This window comes from Poecilia latipinna, unplaced genomic scaffold, assembly GCF_001443285.1.
Source record: "Poecilia latipinna isolate Pla-1442-1.1 unplaced genomic scaffold, P_latipinna-1.0 Scaffold83, whole genome shotgun sequence".
In the NCBI taxonomy this organism is placed as follows: domain Eukaryota; kingdom Metazoa; phylum Chordata; class Actinopteri; order Cyprinodontiformes; family Poeciliidae; genus Poecilia; species Poecilia latipinna.
Window position 1 is genome coordinate 74991 of NW_015112699.1, and position 19248 is coordinate 94238.

The following is a 19248-nucleotide window of genomic DNA, read 5'->3' on the forward strand; positions in this document are numbered from 1 at the left end:
AAGGGACTGTTCGTCCTCAATCTTGCTGAGAAGCTGGCTGATTTCAAAGTCCTTCCTGTATTTCAAAAAGTAGTGTTGAGCTCAATTATTTGACATGACACTAACACATGTTGAAAAATAAAGATAGTCTGCACTCACTTCTTGATTTTCTCCTCAGACTGTTGCTTGTCATTCTCCAGATCCATAATGGATTCCTGGGCCAGTTTTAGATCTCCTTCAAGCTTTCTCTTGGCCCTCTCAAGGTCCATACGGAGTTTTTTCTCTTGCTCCAATGAACCCTCAAGCTATTGTATAATAGGTACATTCAAACACAGTAATCAGTACAAAGACTGCATCATTAGGCTAAAGCCTAATGAGGAAGACAAATAAACCGCTTTCTTACATCGTCCACTTGCTGTTCCAGCTTTGTCTTGGCCTTGGTCAGAGTGTTGACTTTGTCTTCCTCTGCCTGGAGATCATCCAGTGTTTGCTGATGGGCCTCTTGGAGGGCTTTCTTCTCCTTGGTGAGCTTGGCAATGGCCTCATCTTGAGTTGCCATCTCCTCTGTCAGGTTTTTCACCTAAAGGTTTTGAAATACCCAATTTTAATTGAAGTTTAGTGTTGTAGATTTCATAAATTCTATGGATTGGCTTATTATATTCTGCTAATGGTGTCTCAGTGATGTGAACCTTGTTTTCAGTGGCATGTTTCTCCTTCTCCACTTTAGCCAAGGTGAGCTCCAAGTCATCAATGTCCTTCTTCAGCTCAGAGCATTCATCCTCCAGCTTCCTTTTCTTGGCAGTCAGCTCAGCGTTGATTTCCTCTTCATCCTCCAGTCTCTCACTTGTCTCCTTGAGTTTGGCCTCAAGCTGGATCTTGCTCTTAATCAGCCCTTCACACCTTTCCTCAGCATCTGAGAGATTCTCAACTTCCTGTGATTGAGGGGGAAGAAACATGCGTTAATGTTTTTTTTACATACATATCTATTTAATAAGGATGATTCAAAAACATGTACTTTTTACACAGACCTGGTGATCACCAAATACATAACACCAATGTTATGTTAGTTTATGAACATAGGAACTACATGGTTAATTACTCTAGTATGAATATAAATAAATCACATTCAAGAAATCTGCCTACTCACAGCAGCTACTTGAAGCTGCAAGTCATTCTTCTCCTGGAGCATAGAGACCATTTTCTCCTCCAGTTCCTTCTTCTTGGCCAAAGCAGCAGCCAGGTCTGTCTTCATCTTTTCATAGTTCTCCTTCATATTCTGCAACTCCTTCTCAGTCTCTGCACTCTTCAGCAGAGGCTTGATCTTGAAGTACAGGGTCATCCATGGCCAGTTCTTGACATTCATGAATGAACGGATGTTGTATTGGATGGAATAGATAGCCTCTCTGGTTGAAAAATCAGTTAATCATAACAAAATATCAGTTTTTCTAAAGAAGGATCTTGTTTTAAAAGGCAACGGCAACTTTTTAGCAGTCAAAATAATGCCCCCACCTCCTCTCCATCATCTTCACAAACTCCTTCCTCATGACATATCCTCTGCAGAGAGCCTGAGTCATGGTAACCAGCTCAGCCAGTTTTTCATCTCTCATCTCCTCAAGAGTACCCAGAAGACCAGCTTTGAAGAACACCTATAATATCAAAACCTTTGCAAGTTAAAACACATGGATACAAAGGAATCATTCCCAGCAAATGTCATTAATGTATTTTTCCAACATACCTTAGTGTGTCCAAACTTGTACTGAGTGTGGTCCACATCAATGGAGCCCAGCAGCTTCTCTGAAGCCTTCTTGTTGTCAATAAACTGTCCCTCAGGGATAACACTGGCATTCAGTACTTTATATCTATGAGAGAAAATGTGGATTTTGCTTTTTTCCATCTTCACATCTGAAAACATTTCTTCACATTCAGAAAGACAACAGCAGCTACCTCTGCTTGAAATCACCGTAGAGGATTCTGCTAGGGAAGCCCTTTCTGCAGATCCTGATGCCCTCCAGCACACCGTTACACCTCAGCTGGTGGATGACCAAGAAGTTCTCCATAAGACCTGAGGGTTGGTAATATATTTAGTGTAAAATAATTCAACTGTGTCTCCAAATAATATTGTGTAAAATTTCTTAATGTCAAATTTCTACGACTGAGCTTCTTACCTGGAGTCTTTGACTCATTGGGAATCAGGCAACGCACAAAGTGAGGATGAGTGCTCCTCAAGTTGGTCATCAGCTTGCCCAAGTTCTCCTGTAGATCAGCATCATAAAATTATTCCATGGATGATTTTAAACCATTACTTTTTTGACAGTTCTCGAAAAAATGTCCATACCCTGAAAAGAGCAGACACAGTCTGGAAGGAACCACCCTTCTTCTTACCACCCTTCTTGCCACCACCACTAGCCTCAGCTGAAATTATGACAGTGAAAACAATGGTAGTCAAACATTACCTTTTCTAAGCTCTCTTTACAACATGATTTCATGACATTTATTTCAGATATGTTTAAAACTCATTTTAGTGGCACAATTTAGGTATCACTGAACAGAAAACCCTAATAAGATGAAGGTTCAAACTTTTCTGGACCGTGTATTCTGGCTTGTGTATTCAAGCTGTTTCTCATGTAATAGATTAAGCTACTCAGTTTAAGGATATCTGTATATTTTACTGGTTCTTACCCTCGGCTCCAGCATGAGCTGCATACAGGAAGCACATCAACTTGTTTCCAGACTTCTGGTAGAGCTGAACCACTGAATCATTCAGTGGGTCCTTGTTCTTGTCCAGCCAGCCAGTGATGTTGTAGTCCACTGTACCAGCATAGTGAACCAGGGAGAAGTGAGCCTCAGCTTTGCCCTTTCCAGGNTCATCTTCACAAACTCCTTCCTCATGACATATCCTCTGCAGAGAGCCTGAGTCATGGTAACCAGCTCAGCCAGTTTTTCATCTCTCATCTCCTCAAGAGTACCCAGAAGACCAGCTTTGAAGAACACCTATATTAGCAAAACTTTGCAAGTTAAAACACATGGACACAAAGGAATTGTTCCCAGCAATGTCATTAATGTATTTTTCCAACATACCTTAGTGTGTCCAAACTTGTACTGAGTGTGGTCCACATCAATGGAGCCCAGCAGCTTCTCTGAAGCCTTCTTGTTGTCAATAAACTGTCCCTCAGGGATAACACTGGCATTCAATACCTTGTATCTATGAGAGAAAATCTGGATTTTGCTTTTTTCCATCTTCACATCTGAAAACATTTCTTCACATTTAGAAAGACAGCAGCTACCTCTGCTTGAAGTCACCGTAGAGGATTCTGCTGGGGAAGCCCTTTCTGCAGATCCTGATGCCCTCCAGCACACCGTTACACCTGAGCTGGTGGATGACCAAGAAGTTCTCCATAAGACCTGAGGGTTGGTAATATATTTAGTGAAAAATAATTCAACAGTGTCTCCAAGCAATATCATGTAAAATTTCTTAATGTCAACTTAATGTCAAATTTCTACGGCTGAGCTTCTTACCTGGGGTCTTTGACTCATTGGGAATCAGGCAACGCACAAAGTGAGGATGAGTGCTCCTCAAGTTGGTCATTAGCTTGCCCAAGTTCTCCTGTAGATCAGCATCGTAAAATTATTCCATGGATGATTTTAAACCATTACTTTTCTGACAGTTCTCGAAAAATTGTCCATACCCTGAAAAGAGCAGACACAGTCTGGAAGGAACCACCCTTCTTCTTGCCAGCCTTCTTGCCACCACCACCAGACTCTGTTTGAAAAAAAAAAACAAATAGCAGTACAGCACATGTTTCGTCTGATCAATAAAAATTTTAAATGTCTGTCTGTCTGTCTGTCTGTCTGTCTGTCTGTCTGTCTGTCTGTCTGTCTGTCTGTCTGTCTGACTGACTGACTGACTGACTAGTTCATGGTAATCATACCCTCTCCTGAAGCATGAGCTACATAGAGAAGACAAAGCAGTTTGTTTGAGGACTTCTGGTAGAGCTGAACCACTGAATCGTTCAGTGGGTCCTTGTTCTTGTCCAGCCAGCCAGTGATGTTGTAGTCCACTGTACCAGCATAGTGAACCAGGGAGAAGTGAGCCTCAGCTTTGCCCTTTCCAGGCTTGGGTTTCTCATAGGCTTTACTCTTGCCAAGATGCTGATCATTCAGCTTGTTCTTGAAAGTTGTATCAGAGGCTTTGGGGAACATGCACTCCTCTTCAAGGATGGAGAAGATGCCCATTGGCTGTGAACAATTACCATTTTAAATTTCACTTTAGTTAAAACTTTAATCAAACGCATGTAAATATTTTCAGATGAACTTGCAGAATAAATTGAACAAATGTTTTATCACAGTTATTCAACAGGATATGATCAAATCTCAGTTCAAGTTGTTTTGCAGGTTTCTGTCAATCTTTTTTGAAAGTTGAATGAAAATCCAGTAAGTATTCAAACAATACTAGTATTTGAACAAGAACATTTTTAAAACAACTACTCACCTTCTCAATAAGCTCAATGCAGGCAGCCAAGTCCATACCGAAGTCAATGAACTCCCACTCAATGCCTTCCTTCTTGTACTCTTCTTGCTCCAGGACAAACATGTGGTGGTTGAAGAACTGTTGCAGTTTCTCATTGGTGAAGTTGATGCAGAGCTGCTCCAAGCTGTTGAACTGTAATTATTGAGAGGTTTTTTTTTTATTAATTGGAAATCAACACTGTTTCATAAAACATTTTTGAGGTTTTCTTCACTCACATCAAAGATCTCAAAGCCAGCAATGTCCAAGACTCCAATGAAGAAGGCTCTCGCCTGCTTTGTGTCCAGCATCTCATTGATACGGATGACCATCCACAAGAACATTTTCTCATAGACAGACTTGCACAGAGCACTGACAGCGTTGTTCACCTAGAAGAATAAATTAAGTTTATGTAGTAAACTGCCTTGCATAGTCCCAACAGTTAAGAAATGTTTTTGGTTGACCAAAAACAACTATTACAGAGTTTACCTGTGGGACGGTTTGACCTTTGGTGACCATCTCATTTCCGACTTTGACTCTTGGGTAGCACAGAGCCTTCAGCATATCAGCTGAGTTCAGACCCAAGAGGTAGGCGATTTTATCAGCCACTTTTAGAAAAAAGACCATTATTTAAATGAGGAAAGCTTGACAGCACAATGAAGCATTTCTAAAAATGTTATAATTTTTACCCTCCGTGCCATCTGGTTCAGCCTGCTCCTCACGCTGTTTCTGCTTGAACTTCATGTTGCCATGATGCATCACAGCACCAGTGAGCTTGTAGATATTGATCTTCTCATCAGCAGTGAAGCCCAAGATATCAATTGCAGTCTACAATAGATATCAAGTTTGTAGTTAAACTTTCAAACATCCCATGAAACGTAAGATTTGTGTTACCTAAACATGCAGACCTACATCTGTTGCAATGAACTCCTCCACATCATTTATACTCTTGACAGTCACCTCACCCTGACTGATCATATGATAGTCATAGGGATTGGTAGTGATCAATAGAGCCTCTGCAAAGAATTGGAAGAAATAGCTATAACATCCATAGAGCGTTTTTTCATTGAATTGTTGTGAGCAAGTGATCTAATATTATACCTAGCAGCTCAGGCTTGTGACCTGTCATCAGTTGATAGAAGATGTGGTAACTTCTCTCAGCAGACAGCTGGAAGGTGACACGGGACTTCTCCAGCAGATCTAAATTTGAAAGATTAGTGTGGGAAAATAATATACTGCAGATATGTTTCACCACCCAAGAAGAGTGCATGTCTTTAAATATTTTCCATACAACGTTATACTGCATTTAAATCAAGATCCATTTTCAAGTCAAATAATAATTTGTGAAAACAACTTACATGTTTCAATGTCTGCTGAGGCCAGCTTGCCACTGGTTCCGAAATGGATTCTGATGAATTTACCCTAAACATGTAATAATCTGGCTATTAGGATTCTTCATATGCAACTCCAAAAATCATGATATTCTTTCTTCCCCTCCCTTAATACTCACAAAACGAGAGGAGTTGTCGTTCCTCACAGTTTTGGCATTACCATAGGCCTCCAGCAGAGGGTTTGCTGCAATGATTTGATCTTCCAGTGAACCCTGCAAAAATATATTTTTAACATTTGATTTTACATTTCACATATACCTCTTATATGTAAAATGTAAGAGGTAATTCTCTGACCTTTGTACACAAAAAACATTGTGTACCTGCATTTTTCCAGCCACTGGTTCTGCCTTCTTAGATCCAGTCATTGCAATTGTTGCAAAGTACTGGATGACACGCTTGGTGTTTACAGTTTTTCCAGCACCGGATTCTCCACTAGAGGAGAGGAATAAGTGATCATTCAGATTATTCAGCCTCATTGTTACACTTCTGTAAATATGTATAAACATTTATTTTTTTTTTTGTTACTTACGTGATGAGGATGGACTGGTTCTCACGATCTGAAAGAAATATTTGTAAATATATATGGTTTGCAGTAAATATGCATCACCATCTCTCACTGTTCAAAATCTTACCTGTGAGCATGAACTGATAGGCATTGTCAGAGACAGAGAAGATGTGAGGGGGTGCCTCAATCCTCTTCTTGCCTCTGTATGCCCCAACAACAACAGCATCGTACACTGGGAGCCACTTGTAGGGGTTCACAACGACACAAAACAAGCCAGAGTAAGTCTGAAAAGACAGATATATTCTTATTTAATATCCTGGCCTGCTTTTGAGTTGGTATTTTTTTTTTAGATTTTTATGGTAATGTTTTCATCCTAAATCCTCACGTAGATCATCCAAGATGCAAACCGATCTTTGAGGTTATACAACACACAAGGCTCGTTGAGGTGGGTCATCATGGCCATGTCCTCAATTTTGTCGAACTTTGGAGGATTCCTGGGATGAATATCATCCTCTTTGACTGTTACAGTCTAAAAAAAACATGGACTGTCACACGTGTTTAAAATATAAAATCCGAGAGGAATTAGAAAAGGACAAAATTAAAAAATTGAACAAAGCTTAACCCACCTTCCCTCCTTCTATCTCAACAGTGGCTTTGCCACCTTCTTTCTTCACAAGTTTACCCTTGAGATACATCTCATCAGGATCCACCACAAAGTAAGCTGTTTTAGCATCAAATGGAGCGGCCTGAGCTTCAATCCTCTCCCTTTCTGGCTTGCGGAGATATATGGCCGCTGGGCCATAGGCCTCCATCTCTGCATCCGTGCTCATTTTGGCAACTTTTCAGTCCTGTAAGAATAACAACTTTTGAATTGGTTTAATCTTATTTGTTTTCATAAAATTTGTATGATATTCTGGAACATACACACATTTCTAGAAAATCAAAATCTATTGTATCTATTATACTTTTATTATTGTACATATAAATCCTACCTTCCTCCCAGCTGAGTTGATGTTTAATGATGCCTAAAGATGCTGCTAAAAGAAAGATTTACATGATTAATCTCAAAATACTTTTCTGAAATATTTTAATTTTAAAGTCTCCTAGATTAATTATGGAGTTGTTTAATTTCAAATAACTCAAATCAGCAATACAAAAGAACCACTTGATATCACAGAAGCAACAGAAAGAGACACATGAAGTTAATCTCTTAAACCAAAGCAAGTATAAGTTAATGTAAACAACAAAGGACTGACCTGTAAGGGATACCCATCAGTTCTCAGCGGAGTCTGGGGCTGCTGCTTTTATACAGGCTGAAAATGCCTCGGTCAGCAGCAGCCTGCTTCTCCATTTGGTCAAGCATCCTTGTCATCTTAAGACCCAACGTGTGACATTTCAGGATCAGACTGCTATTTTTTGATATAACATTTACTAGCTATTAAACTAAGAGCTTTGTCAAACAATTTTTTTTTTTACTTTTTTACTAAATCAAAATAATTCAGAACCATATGTTAAAAAACATTAGACTGAAAACTTGTTAATTGGAATAAAAAGAAAATGCAACTAAAAAACAATTAACACTGCATTTGAAACAGTGTTTTAATTCTATAATATGCATCAATAATGAATGTAATGAATAATTAAAATTCTCAATTGCTAAATTAAGGAACCCGTCACTTGACCTTTCTTTCTCAAACCCATATGCATTGCCTTTAGTAAAATCTCAGTAAATATCACAAGTATCAAGTCTGAAAGCATATCCACATTTCAAATATTTGCAATTAAAAATAATGATATTTTTTCTCTTATGACACACTAGCGGTACAGAAATGCATCAATTAATTTTGAGAGTTTGTTATTTAGTATGAGTCATTTTCAATCACATCTTTCTCATATAAGCATGTCTTTTGCTCATAAAGCATACGTCTGACAGTAATCTTCAAAGTATGTCCCAAAATACATGCCATGACATACATGTGCTCTTATAAATAATTTATACAAATACATTTTAATTGTTACTCTCTAAAATATGATGAAGTTTAAAGAACTGATAACTTTGTAGTGAGAAGTTGTGTCTTCTTAGCCCTGCAAATAAACAAGCCCATCGCCAAGAACAGAAATTCATTTGGGGAAGCTCCCAAGTGGTGCTGGTATACGGTTGCAGAACACTGGCACAGCTCATATTCCTCTAATAAAACTGAATGTAAGGCCCTTTCCATAAAGTTCAAACGGTGTTACACCTTGACTTAAAAGGAAGGGAAGAACATTTGCCAACCAGGGTGAGAGAAGATCTATAATAAGTATCACTTTAATATCCAAGATCTTTATCCTCATGCTTCATTTTATTCAAAGGATATTGCTGTTGTAGACAGTTGGTGTCCTTGAAAAACTATTCAACTTTGATTTTGATCCTTCAGTAGCCAAAGCTTGAGAAATATTCATTGCACAAACAACTGGCTAATACTTTTTAAAAGGGGATTACTTGGCATAATAGATCTCTGATATTTATTAGTCTTTACAGCAGTTTCTATTTTTAGACAGTAAGAAAAGAATCTGCTGTTTTATTTATTTGACTTAATAGTTTATTACACTTTTCATAGAATTTTAAAATTTATATTGGTTCGTACAATATTTCTTTGTATCCAAGAGCAGAACAAATGAGTTTTCTTTGTTAAGCTTTCTGTGGTTCAGAAGAATAGACTCCAAATGGCACAAAGCTTACATCAGGCTCTTCAGGTTTCATTAGAGTCAGTATCAACAGGAACACTGAAAATTTAAGGTAACTCCATTTTCTTAAGAGGTTGTTTGTCACTGTTAGTTGGACAGGAAGTAAAGCTGAGAGAAAAAAGTAAAGACTTGCAGTAAATGGCCCCATGTCTAGGATTAAGACCATGGACAGCTGCAACAAGGATCACAGCCTCAGCATGTGCTGCTTCTGCTCCACCACTCAACCACATGAAGGCCCCACAAAAGTCTTTATATAAATTTAAGTATATACTTGCCTTTCAGCATCTACAAAGAACTGTGCAAGACTCATATTGTCTGTCCTGCAACTCTGCAAGAATAAAGCGGGTATACAATTTGATTCTTAAGCCATTAATTGTCACTCTCAAAACACTTACATGTTACCTATTGGGTCCATGAGGTCACTTGCAATATATTTATATATTGCAAGTGAAAATGTAGCAACTTTCAGACATTTATGCACCCATTATAAAATGCCATTAAAAATATTGTTAAATCATTTCAAAAGCTTTTACACATGTAATGTGTGTGGAAAAGTGTTCCTATTTTTTTGCATGTTTATCTCACTGTTTCAGTTCATCAAACCAATTTAAATGTTAGTCAAATACAAGGAAACACCAAATGCAGCTTATTAATTAAGGTGTTTATTATTAAAGGAGTACAAAAATCCAAACCTACCTATGTGATAAAAGTGATTTCCCTAAAACTAATAGCTAGTTGGGCCACCCTTAGCAGCAACAACTACAATCAAGCATTTGCGATAAGTTACAATATGAGTGGATTTTCGGCCCACTCATATTTGGGGAATTGTTGTAATTTAGCTACATTGGATGATTTTTGTAAGCAATAAAAGGTCACAACATCTCAACAGGATTCAGGTCAGAACTTTAACTAGACCACTCCAAAGTCTTCAATTGTTTTTCTTCAGTCATTCAGTGGTAGACTTGCTGAAGTGTTTTGAATCATTATCTTGATGCAGAACCCAAGATAGTTTCAGCTCAAGGTCACAAACAGATAGCCAGACTTTTTTTTTTTCAGGAGTTTTGGTAGACAGCAGAATCCATTGTTGCATTCAGCACAGGAAGCCTTCCAGATCTTGAAGAAGCACAACATCCCTAGACCATCACACTACCACCACCATATTTTACTATCAGTATAATATTATTTTTCGTAAACTTGGTGTTACTTTTAAAACAGATGCAATGGGTTCACACACCTCCCAAACAGTTCAGCTTTTGTGTTATCTATCCACAGAATGTTTTCCCAAAGGTCTTGTGCATCATCAAGATGTGTTCTGGAAAATTAGTATTTGGCATGCTGTTGTACTGCTATCAAAGAAGATTCAATGCTTAAAAGGTGCATATCATAACATAACATATGTTTTTTTCAGTTCAGTTGTATAGGATTATGGCAACATTATATCTGTAAAAAATATATATATAATTTATCATATTTAAATTTTTTAAGTAACAGAATATTGGGATTTTTGTAGGGGTGTGTAGAATTTTGAGTACCACTGTAGATAAAAAGAAAAGATACCATGTTCAATAATTGCTTAACAGTAGCTGAGAAATTGTGATAAAAATCTTAAACAATTAAGAAAATTGATTAACTGGTTGATTCTGAAGAAATATGGCTATATGAAAAGGTGTTGGCTGTCTTAATTATATTTTACAGGATAAGAATTATATTTTTCATGAACAATTTTGTCAAAAGGAAAGAAAAAGAAATAACATAGATTTAACGTTTGACTGGAACAAAAACAGACACAAAGATATATTTTTTTAAGGTTTCAGTGATATCTTTCTGGTGTTGGCCTTTTTTACTTCATTTCCTTTAAACACCACCTGGTGGCAGTAATAAACCCTGCTGTTCGTTAACAACAAGCCGCAGAAAAACTACAAACTTCCCCCAGGTTTGTAGTTCGTTTTGAATGCGCTTGCGTGCTTTGTAACGGCACCACCGGAAGTTACATGGAGGGCTACACGCTTTGAGTTTGCAAGCTAGTTTAGCTTTTCAAAAGTTAGCACTGAGTTTTAACTCCAGAGTTGATACTGTCTTGAAAGAAATGCCTTCCCTAAATGGAAAAGCTGACGTTTTATTTGTAAGTAATACAAATGAAAATACGATATAATATCTATCACTATATCTAACATTAGTTCTTGCTAGCTAGCTAGCGTAAATCTAGCCTGGCTGGGTACATAAAATTGAAAGAGACAGTTGTGTTTTGTGTGTTTTCATGAAGTTATACTTCATGATAACTTTTTATTGCTGTCAAGACATCGTTGCAATTTTAACCGTAATACTTGCCGCAATACTTTATATTGCTTTAGTGAAATAAATTCAAACGTCACTCTTTCGTAGATTTTAACTTACATTGTCTTTCGTGTTTGCTGTTTGTGTTACTTTTTCAGGAGGATGATGATCTTCCCTATGAAGAGGAGATTATCAGGAATCCATACTCAGTCAAGTGTTGGATGCGCTACATTGAATTCAAACAAAATGGAGCCAAATCCACCCTGAACATGATATATGAACGGGCTCTGAAGGAATTGCCTGGAAGGTAACTTTTACTGAAAGATAAAATTGCACATCTTGGTAAAGATGGCCCTCTCTCTTTTTAAACCAAAATTTCCCTTCATTTTTACAGCTATAAGTTGTGGTACAATTATCTGAGAGAAAGGAGGAAACAAGTCAAAGGAAAATGCATTACAGATCCAGCATATGAAGAGGTCAATAACTGCCACGAAAGAGCACTTGTGTTTATGCACAAGGTAGTATTGACTCAAAATCCAGCAATGTAACAGTAAATAAAATAATCATACAGTGAAAACATTGTGGGGTCTTGGCTGTGTTTTTTTTTTTTTTTTTTTTAAACTAACCAATATTTTTTTTTTTTTTTCATAAATGTAGATGCCCAGGATATGGATTGATTACTGTCAGTTCGTCGTGTCACAGTGTAAGATCACGAGAAGTCGGAGAACGTTTGACCGGGCTCTAAGAGCACTACCTGTAACCCAGCACCCACGAATCTGGCCTTTGTACCTGCGCTTCGTTCACAGCCTGCCCCTGCCTGAAACAGCCCTGCGGGTATATCGAAGGTACCTTAAGGTGAGATCATGGAGCACAAAGCATTTCTGTACAGCGCCTGTCATGTAAGAATTCATGCTATAATTACATGTAGGGAAATTTTCTGTAATTTCACTGTGCGGTCGGTATTTTTGCTTGCGTGGTAACATTTTACGTGAATTCCTGAAAGCTCTTTGCTAAGTAAAAGTATTTGATTGTTTTTTTGTTTGTTTGCTTTGAGAATAGCTGAACTTATGTGTTTTAGTCAACAAAATATGTAGTTTTGATTCTGATTAAAAGAAGTTTAACAGCACATTTTCTAGCATTCTTCTGGTATCTGCATATCGCAACATCGCTGTTGTAAAGGTAACAAAGATTATGCTTTAGAGATCTAAGTGCAATAGTTCTGTACATTTTCCAAAGTATTCTGTCTTCTCTTCATACCTTGTAGCTATCTCCAGAGAATGCAGAAGAGTACATAGACTACTTGCGGTCTGTTGGTCGCTTGGATGAAGCAGCTGTGCGATTAGCAGCAATTGTAAACGATGAAAGCTTTGTGTCCAAAGAGGGCAAGTCCAACTATCAGGTAAAACGACATTTTAGGTCTAGCACCTTCAAATATGTCTCTATTATTCTGATCATAGTAACATACAAATCCTTTTTCTGCGTGTATTTTTACTTTTTTGTTTAGCTGTGGCACGAGCTGTGCGACCTGATCTCTCAGAATCCCGATAAAGTGACCTCTTTAAATGTTGGAGCCATCATACGAGGTGGCCTCACACGCTTTACAGACCAACTTGGAAAACTTTGGTGCTCTTTGGCTGATTATTACATCAGGAGTGGCCACTTTGAGAAAGTACGTTTCACTGAATTGCTTATATTTTTATGTATCAATCAGTTTTTAATTTAGGATTTTAAACCTTTGCTCCATATTTGTGAATTAAAGAGACCATTATAATGACACATCATGCATCCCTTTTCAACAACCAAAAAAATCTGTTTCTTCAGGCACGGGATGTTTATGAGGAAGCCATACTTACTGTAGTAACTGTGAGGGATTTCACTCAAGTGTTTGATAGCTATGCTCAGTTTGAGGAGAGCATGATTGCTGCAAAGATGGAGACCACTGCTGAGATGGGACAAGAGGAGGAAGGTTTGTGTGAGTTAGCATTAAGGCACCTTTCTTCCACAGTACCACTTATAAATGTCAGATTTTTTTTTTTCCTTTCTCCAACCAGATGACATAGACCTGGAGCTTCGTCTGGCCCGCTTTGAGCAGCTAATTGCCCGGCGGCCACTTCTGCTCAACAGTGTACTGCTGAGGCAGAATCCCCATAATGTGCACGAGTGGCACAAGCGAGTAAAACTTTATGAAGGAAATCCACGACAGGTAAGTTTAAGGGCCTTTATTAAAAATATTTCTATATCTCTAAGTGTCTATCACACAGTACTGATAAATGGATCAAAAAATGTGTCCACTCCAGATCATCAATACATACACTGAGGCAGTACAGACAGTGGATCCAATGAAGGCCACTGGAAAACCTCATTCTCTCTGGGTTTCTTTTGCTAAATTCTATGAGGAAAATGAACAGCTGGATGACGTAAGTTACCAAAGTCTTTCCTTCGGAACTGCATAGATTCTTTGAATTTAGGATGGATGATAGTTTTTCCTTTTAATTTATATGTCTCATATTTCCTGACTCAGGCCAGGACAATCTTTGAGAAGGCTACTAAAGTAAACTACAAACAAGTGGATGACCTTGCTGCAGTTTGGTGTGAATATGGAGAGATGGAACTTCGCCATGAGAATTATGATCAGGCACTACGCATACTGAGGGTAAAATTTTTCTAGTAGATGTTTTTGTTGTTTACAGATGCTGTATCAACATAATTTGTTATTTTTTTCTTCCTTTATTTCTGTTTGCTATTTCTATCTTTTCTTGGATGGGACAAGGAAAATACTAACATGCCAAACAGCAAAGCGTTTGAAAAGCTCTTTAAAAAAAATAATAATAATAATAATAATTCAACGTTAAGGTCATACCAACATAAACTATTCTTTGGATGTTATGTCTGATTTTTATCAATTCAGCATATTATTAGAACATCATCCAATAAGTCTAATCTATTGTTTCAGTTCATAACACTCCAGTTATAAGTTTAGCAGAATATCCAGATTTCCTATGTCATTTATTAAATCTTAGTCTGTGAAAGTTGTTTTTTCCAGCTCAGACCAACACTTTCTGCTCAGTCAGAGCTGTGAATCATTTCCACTTCATATGTATTCATTTGATAACAGGTAATAGTGGAGAGTTAAGGCTGCCTTGTAACAGAAAACACTTCCAACCAAGCCTGACTTAGGAAATCTGTCTTGACCCACTGGGGATTGATTAGATGAAATTGAGATGAACAAAAGCACCAAACAAGAGAGGAACAGTAAAGAAGTTGGAGTGCAGAGACACTGACATGTTGAATTTATCTTAATGTATCATTTTCTGTACAAAGTGTGTCTTAAAATACTATCCTCCTCTGTCAAAAGCAACAGACAGACTGTTCAAAGATAACTGTTCACACTTACAAACAGGCTATTTGAAAAGCTTCCTTATGCTCCCCCCCAGATGCCTACTAATATGCTATGAAAATATATTTGGTCTCAAAACAAAGAACTAGCAAATACATCATGAAGCAGTACAAGTAGCAAATGCATTGCTGTTCTATAAACTAGGTGCGTAGGGACATCTATTGGCAAATTCAGGAACTACAACAACACAAACGCATATGTTTGTTTCATTTGTCTGTTACAAATTAAAGAAAAATCAGGAAAATGACAAAAGTATATAATTTTTTTATTTGTCTGAAAGCATTGAGAGTGTAACAATATTTCATTGTTTGGTTGGTTTCATTGTGTTCAAGGAGACACTGACAACATTCACATGAAAACTGATTGTTTAGAAGTCATTAAAAAGAAACCTATTGAACACAAATTTGTAAAATATTAACATTTAAGGCAAATACTTCAAATGCATCACTGTAAAGGAAATGAAACTACTGTATTTTTATTACTATTGTAGCTACAACACTAAGTTTATATTTTTATGATTTTTGTATTAGAAAGCTACAGCAATCCCATCTAAGAAAGCAGAGTACTTTGATTCATCTGAGCCAGTCCAGAACAGAGTCTACAAGTCCCTGAAGGTCTGGTCTATGCTGGCAGACCTCGAGGAGAGTCTTGGGACTTTTCAGGTATGTATATAAATTTGTAGAAGATGACAAAGCACCTAATCAGATCTATAGTTTTCTATTTCAGTTCTTAATCCCTTATATCTTATTATTCTGGTTTTGATCATCAGTCTACAAAAGCAGTGTATGACCGCATTATTGATCTACGCATTGCCACTCCTCAAATTGTCATCAACTATGCCATGTTCCTTGAAGAGCACAACTACTTTGAGGAAAGCTTTAAAGTAAGAATGTTTGAACCAATTCAGGAACGTGTATTCTGTTACTCATAGTTGTATTTTTATTTGATCAATTTAAACATATTTTTCATTGTTTCCTTCTGTTCAAAAGGCATATGAACGAGGGATCGCTCTCTTCAAGTGGCCAAATGTTTATGACATCTGGAACACTTACCTTACCAAGTTCATTGACCGCTATGGCGGCAAAAAATTGGAGCGAGCCAGAGATTTATTTGAACAAGCCCTGGATGGCTGCCCTGCCAAGTTTGCCAAGAGTAAACAACCTTTATAGCACACCACAAACATTTTTCAGTACTACATTTTATTTTCTCATTCTATCTTGTAAACTGATCTAAAACATTGTTATTGTTTTCTTTCTATTTGTTTTTAGCCATTTATCTGTTGTATGCCAAACTGGAAGAGGAGTATGGATTGGCACGGCATGCCATGGCTGTCTATGAAAGAGCAACGCAGGCAGTAGAAACTGAAGAGAGACACCATATGTTTAACATCTACATCAAGAGAGCAGCTGAAATTTATGGCGTTACGTACACCAGAGCTATTTACCAGAAGGCTATTGAGGTGAAGTTTTGGTTACATAAAATAATACTTGGAAGTGTTTCTTGTCATTCTTCTCTTGGGATTCCCAAGAAAGTTGTTTTGTCACAAAATCGGTCAAATAAAGATTGTTGAATTTCTGTTTTCCTTAGAAAAAACATCACAATAGTTGCACATCAAGTGTAATACGTTCAAGACTTGTAATTCTAATTGCAATATTTATTGTATGAATAGTAGTTATTTAAATTATTGTATCTCAAGTTATGTTTCCTATCCACAAATCACACAATCAACTTGTATATTTATAGTTTGCGAACTACTGTGCTGAGCTTGCCTAGAATGATAAAACAAGTCTAAGATTGCAACATTTGTTTAATTTACATAGCATATTTTTATCTTCTAAAAGTGTTGTTTTATAAATGCTGAATTGTCCGACATCTGAGGATTGCCTTTTATACTCCGCCAGGTTCTTCCTGATGAGCATGCGAGGGATATGTGTATGCGATTTGCTGACATGGAGTGCAAACTTGGGGAGATTGACCGTGCCAGAGCAATCTACTCCTATTGCTCTCAGATCTGTGACCCAAGGGTGAAAGAAACCACCTTATCTTAATGTTCTTTTAGTAAAGTGTTCAAAAATATGGCAATTCATTTGGATGTATTTATCGTCTTTTAGGTGACAGCAAATTTCTGGCAGACCTGGAAGGAATTTGAGATTCGCCATGGAAATGAGGATACAATTAGGGAGATGTTGAGAATCAAGCGCAGTGTCCAGGCTACCTACAACACCCAGGTCAACTTTATGTCCTCGCAAATGCTGAAGGTTTCAACAAGCTCTACAGGCACTAGTAAGACACCATATTTGAAAGTTGGGCCCTTAGTTGTGGGTTTCCCTTGGTTTTAGTATCTGCTTAATTTCTTACTCATGAAGGTCTGTCATGCTATTACCGCAGTCAAAAGACTTGCCTTTCTGTTTTACATGTTTTTTGTACTATTGTAAGATTATTAGTTACAGCTATAAAAACAGCTGTAAAACTTGAATATTTTATAAATAAAATGGTGAAAGCCATGCACAGACAGGCTAAGGCCACAGCACAATAGTTGCTATCAGAATTGTTAGTAATATAAGTTATATAACATAGAAGCATTTGATTGTTTATATCTGGACTTCCTCTTTCAAAGTTGGAAAATTATACACTATGGTATTTCTGTGTTCAATTATTTTTTTAAGCTATTCAGCTCAAGTTTGATTCTTTAGAAATTTAACATTAACAAAAGTAAATAGTTTAAATAAAGTTGAAAAATGCCAGCACTTATAAAGGGTTAATGTGAGGCAGATTATGTTTTTCCACTAAAATAAGGTAAACACTTTTGTAATCCCCAGAAGGTTAATTTACTTACCAATAAATCTAAGGTTGCACCCCAAATTATTTAAACACCTGATAGATAAAGTTTTTTAAATTATTTTTATTTCAGCCTAAAAGGTTATTTCTGGCAGAAATTTAGACAATTTTGATTTATCAGTTTTATAAATTGGTTTCCAAAAGTGATGGAAATCTTTCTTCTTAATTAAAAGCTCCATTATGGGCAAAACTGCAATCAAACCTGTTTTGTTTTTTTATTTATTTTATTTATTTTTATTCTACTTAAACAGATATTTATGATCACAAAAGCAAAAATAAAGCACACTGGGTCAGAGAAAATCCACACATTTTCTGTCCACCAGAGTGTTTTTCCTCTAAGTATTTGTCAGTTAATCTACTATTGATGTTCTGTAAACTGTGTGGGATATTCAGAAAAATCAGTTATGGAAATTTTACCTTTAAATTTGCAGAATGTTAAAGACATTCTTTAAAAATGTGAAACATTAATAAATGATACATTTGTCTCAATATTTTCTATTTGGTGTCAGTTTCAGATCTTGCTCCTGGCCAGATGGGAATTGATGATATGAAAATGTTGGAGCAGAAAGCTCAGCAACTTGCTGCAGAGGCTGAGCAGGACAAACTCAAACCCAAGGAGAAAATTCTGTTTGTCAGGTTTGTGATTCTGATTGACTAAGATATTAATTCACAGGCTTTATGAAAACCATCACTTTCAATGCATCACCATTTTCCTTATCTCTCTGTACAGGAGTGATACTTCTCGCAGTGAGTTGGCTGAGCTTTCCAAACAAGCCAATCCTGATGAGATAAATATTGACGACGACGAGGATGAAGATGAGGATGACCAAGGACCCGATGGTTAGTGTAAAACAAATTAAAACTCTGGTGTGAGGGGGGTGAGTTGCTTGTTTAAGCATTTCTGTGAGTCATTAAAAATGCGATTTTCTGTGTTTTTTTCCTTTACAGAGGTGCAACTTGAGCAGAAGAGTGTTCCAACAGCTGTCTTCGGAGGTCTTAAAGAGGACTGAAAAATGACTCATTAAATTTAGCAAAAATCCAAACTTATATAATATTTCAGTGGCTACATATTTTAGATTACAGTGAATGTTTAGATGTATCATTAGTTTGACAGAATGATACAGACATCCTTAAGAATCAGCAGGAGAACTTTCCCTTTAAAGTTTTGTTTTTTAGGTGAAGAGCTGTATCTATTTTGACCACATGATGTCAGTAACTTAAAGCCCAGCATGTTCATTTTATTGGGTATTTTTTAAATTATACGTTTTGTTGGAGTTGGATACTTGCTCACACTTATTTTGTTTGAAAATAAATACATTTAATACATGTTTTTTTACCAGAACAAAATTTAAATATGTTGGGGAGGAACATTGTTTCATTAGCTTTGAATGTTACAAATGATAATGTTAAGAATTTGCAAAAAGTTGAGAACTTGTAGATTAATTCTTTGTAGTAATTCAGTTCAAGCGGTGGTTGCATGTGTACATTAAACTGTTTGTTGTTGAATGGTGGAATTACATACAATTTCAAATAATCATTGATTTAATAGTTTGATTTTTGTTTTGTTCCAATTGCATAATTCATTTTCTTATTCATATAGCTGGTAGGTAGCAATGTTATAAAAGTGGATAAA

General features: G+C 36.8%; 2 protein-coding genes and 1 long non-coding RNA gene across 9 annotated transcripts in view; 2 read left to right on the forward strand and 1 right to left on the reverse strand.

The window, feature by feature from the left end:
* The window catches only part of LOC106938339 (myosin heavy chain, fast skeletal muscle), a 65651-nt gene extending 58229 nt beyond the window's left edge, over positions 1–7422 (reverse strand). For 2 of the 7 annotated variants that reach the window (XM_015020361.1, XM_015020384.1), the window contains exons 1-25: positions 7372–7422; positions 7006–7227; positions 6765–6908; positions 6507–6663; positions 6404–6431; positions 6195–6306; positions 5994–6086; positions 5842–5905; positions 5585–5683; positions 5396–5499; positions 5173–5311; positions 4973–5091; positions 4723–4872; positions 4469–4639; positions 4072–4215; positions 2659–2821; positions 2315–2391; positions 2145–2232; positions 1924–2041; positions 1715–1838; positions 1489–1625; positions 1127–1382; positions 669–911; positions 383–559; positions 139–284 (exon numbers count right to left, since the gene is read on the reverse strand). In XM_015020361.1, coding sequence (XP_014875847.1) covers positions 139–284; positions 383–559; positions 669–911; positions 1127–1382; positions 1489–1625; positions 1715–1838; positions 1924–2041; positions 2145–2232; positions 2315–2391; positions 2659–2821; positions 4072–4215; positions 4469–4639; positions 4723–4872; positions 4973–5091; positions 5173–5311; positions 5396–5499; positions 5585–5683; positions 5842–5905; positions 5994–6086; positions 6195–6306; positions 6404–6431; positions 6507–6663; positions 6765–6908; positions 7006–7209 — 3257 coding nt within the window. In that variant the 5' untranslated portion in view covers positions 7210–7227; positions 7372–7422. Of the gene's footprint in view, positions 1–138; positions 285–382; positions 560–668; positions 912–1126; positions 1383–1488; positions 1626–1714; positions 1839–1923; positions 2042–2144; positions 2233–2314; positions 2392–2658; positions 2822–3908; positions 4216–4468; positions 4640–4722; positions 4873–4972; positions 5092–5172; positions 5312–5395; positions 5500–5584; positions 5684–5841; positions 5906–5993; positions 6087–6194; positions 6307–6403; positions 6432–6506; positions 6664–6764; positions 6909–7005; positions 7228–7371 lie in introns of all 7 variants that reach the window. The other 5 variants (XM_015020351.1, XM_015020375.1, XM_015020340.1 and 2 more) reach the window with 3 other exon arrangements.
* LOC106938439 (uncharacterized) lies at positions 1956–2294 on the forward strand. Its single transcript, XR_001422621.1, has 2 exons — positions 1956–2047; positions 2151–2294. It is a non-coding gene; the product is annotated as an uncharacterized LOC106938439 (long non-coding RNA).
* Positions 7423–11058: 3636 nt separating the features above from the next.
* xab2 (XPA binding protein 2) lies at positions 11059–19169 on the forward strand. Its single transcript, XM_015020424.1, has 19 exons — positions 11059–11228; positions 11539–11687; positions 11775–11898; positions 12038–12235; positions 12645–12779; positions 12885–13049; positions 13202–13346; positions 13432–13583; positions 13678–13797; positions 13902–14033; positions 15308–15439; positions 15547–15660; positions 15767–15929; positions 16046–16236; positions 16679–16801; positions 16889–17060; positions 18125–18251; positions 18346–18455; positions 18564–19169. Exons 1-19 carry the CDS (start codon positions 11193–11195, stop codon positions 18623–18625), a joined length of 2550 nt encoding a protein of 849 aa, XP_014875910.1. The 5' UTR covers positions 11059–11192; the 3' UTR covers positions 18626–19169.
* The last annotated feature ends 79 nt before the right edge of the window (positions 19170–19248 follow it).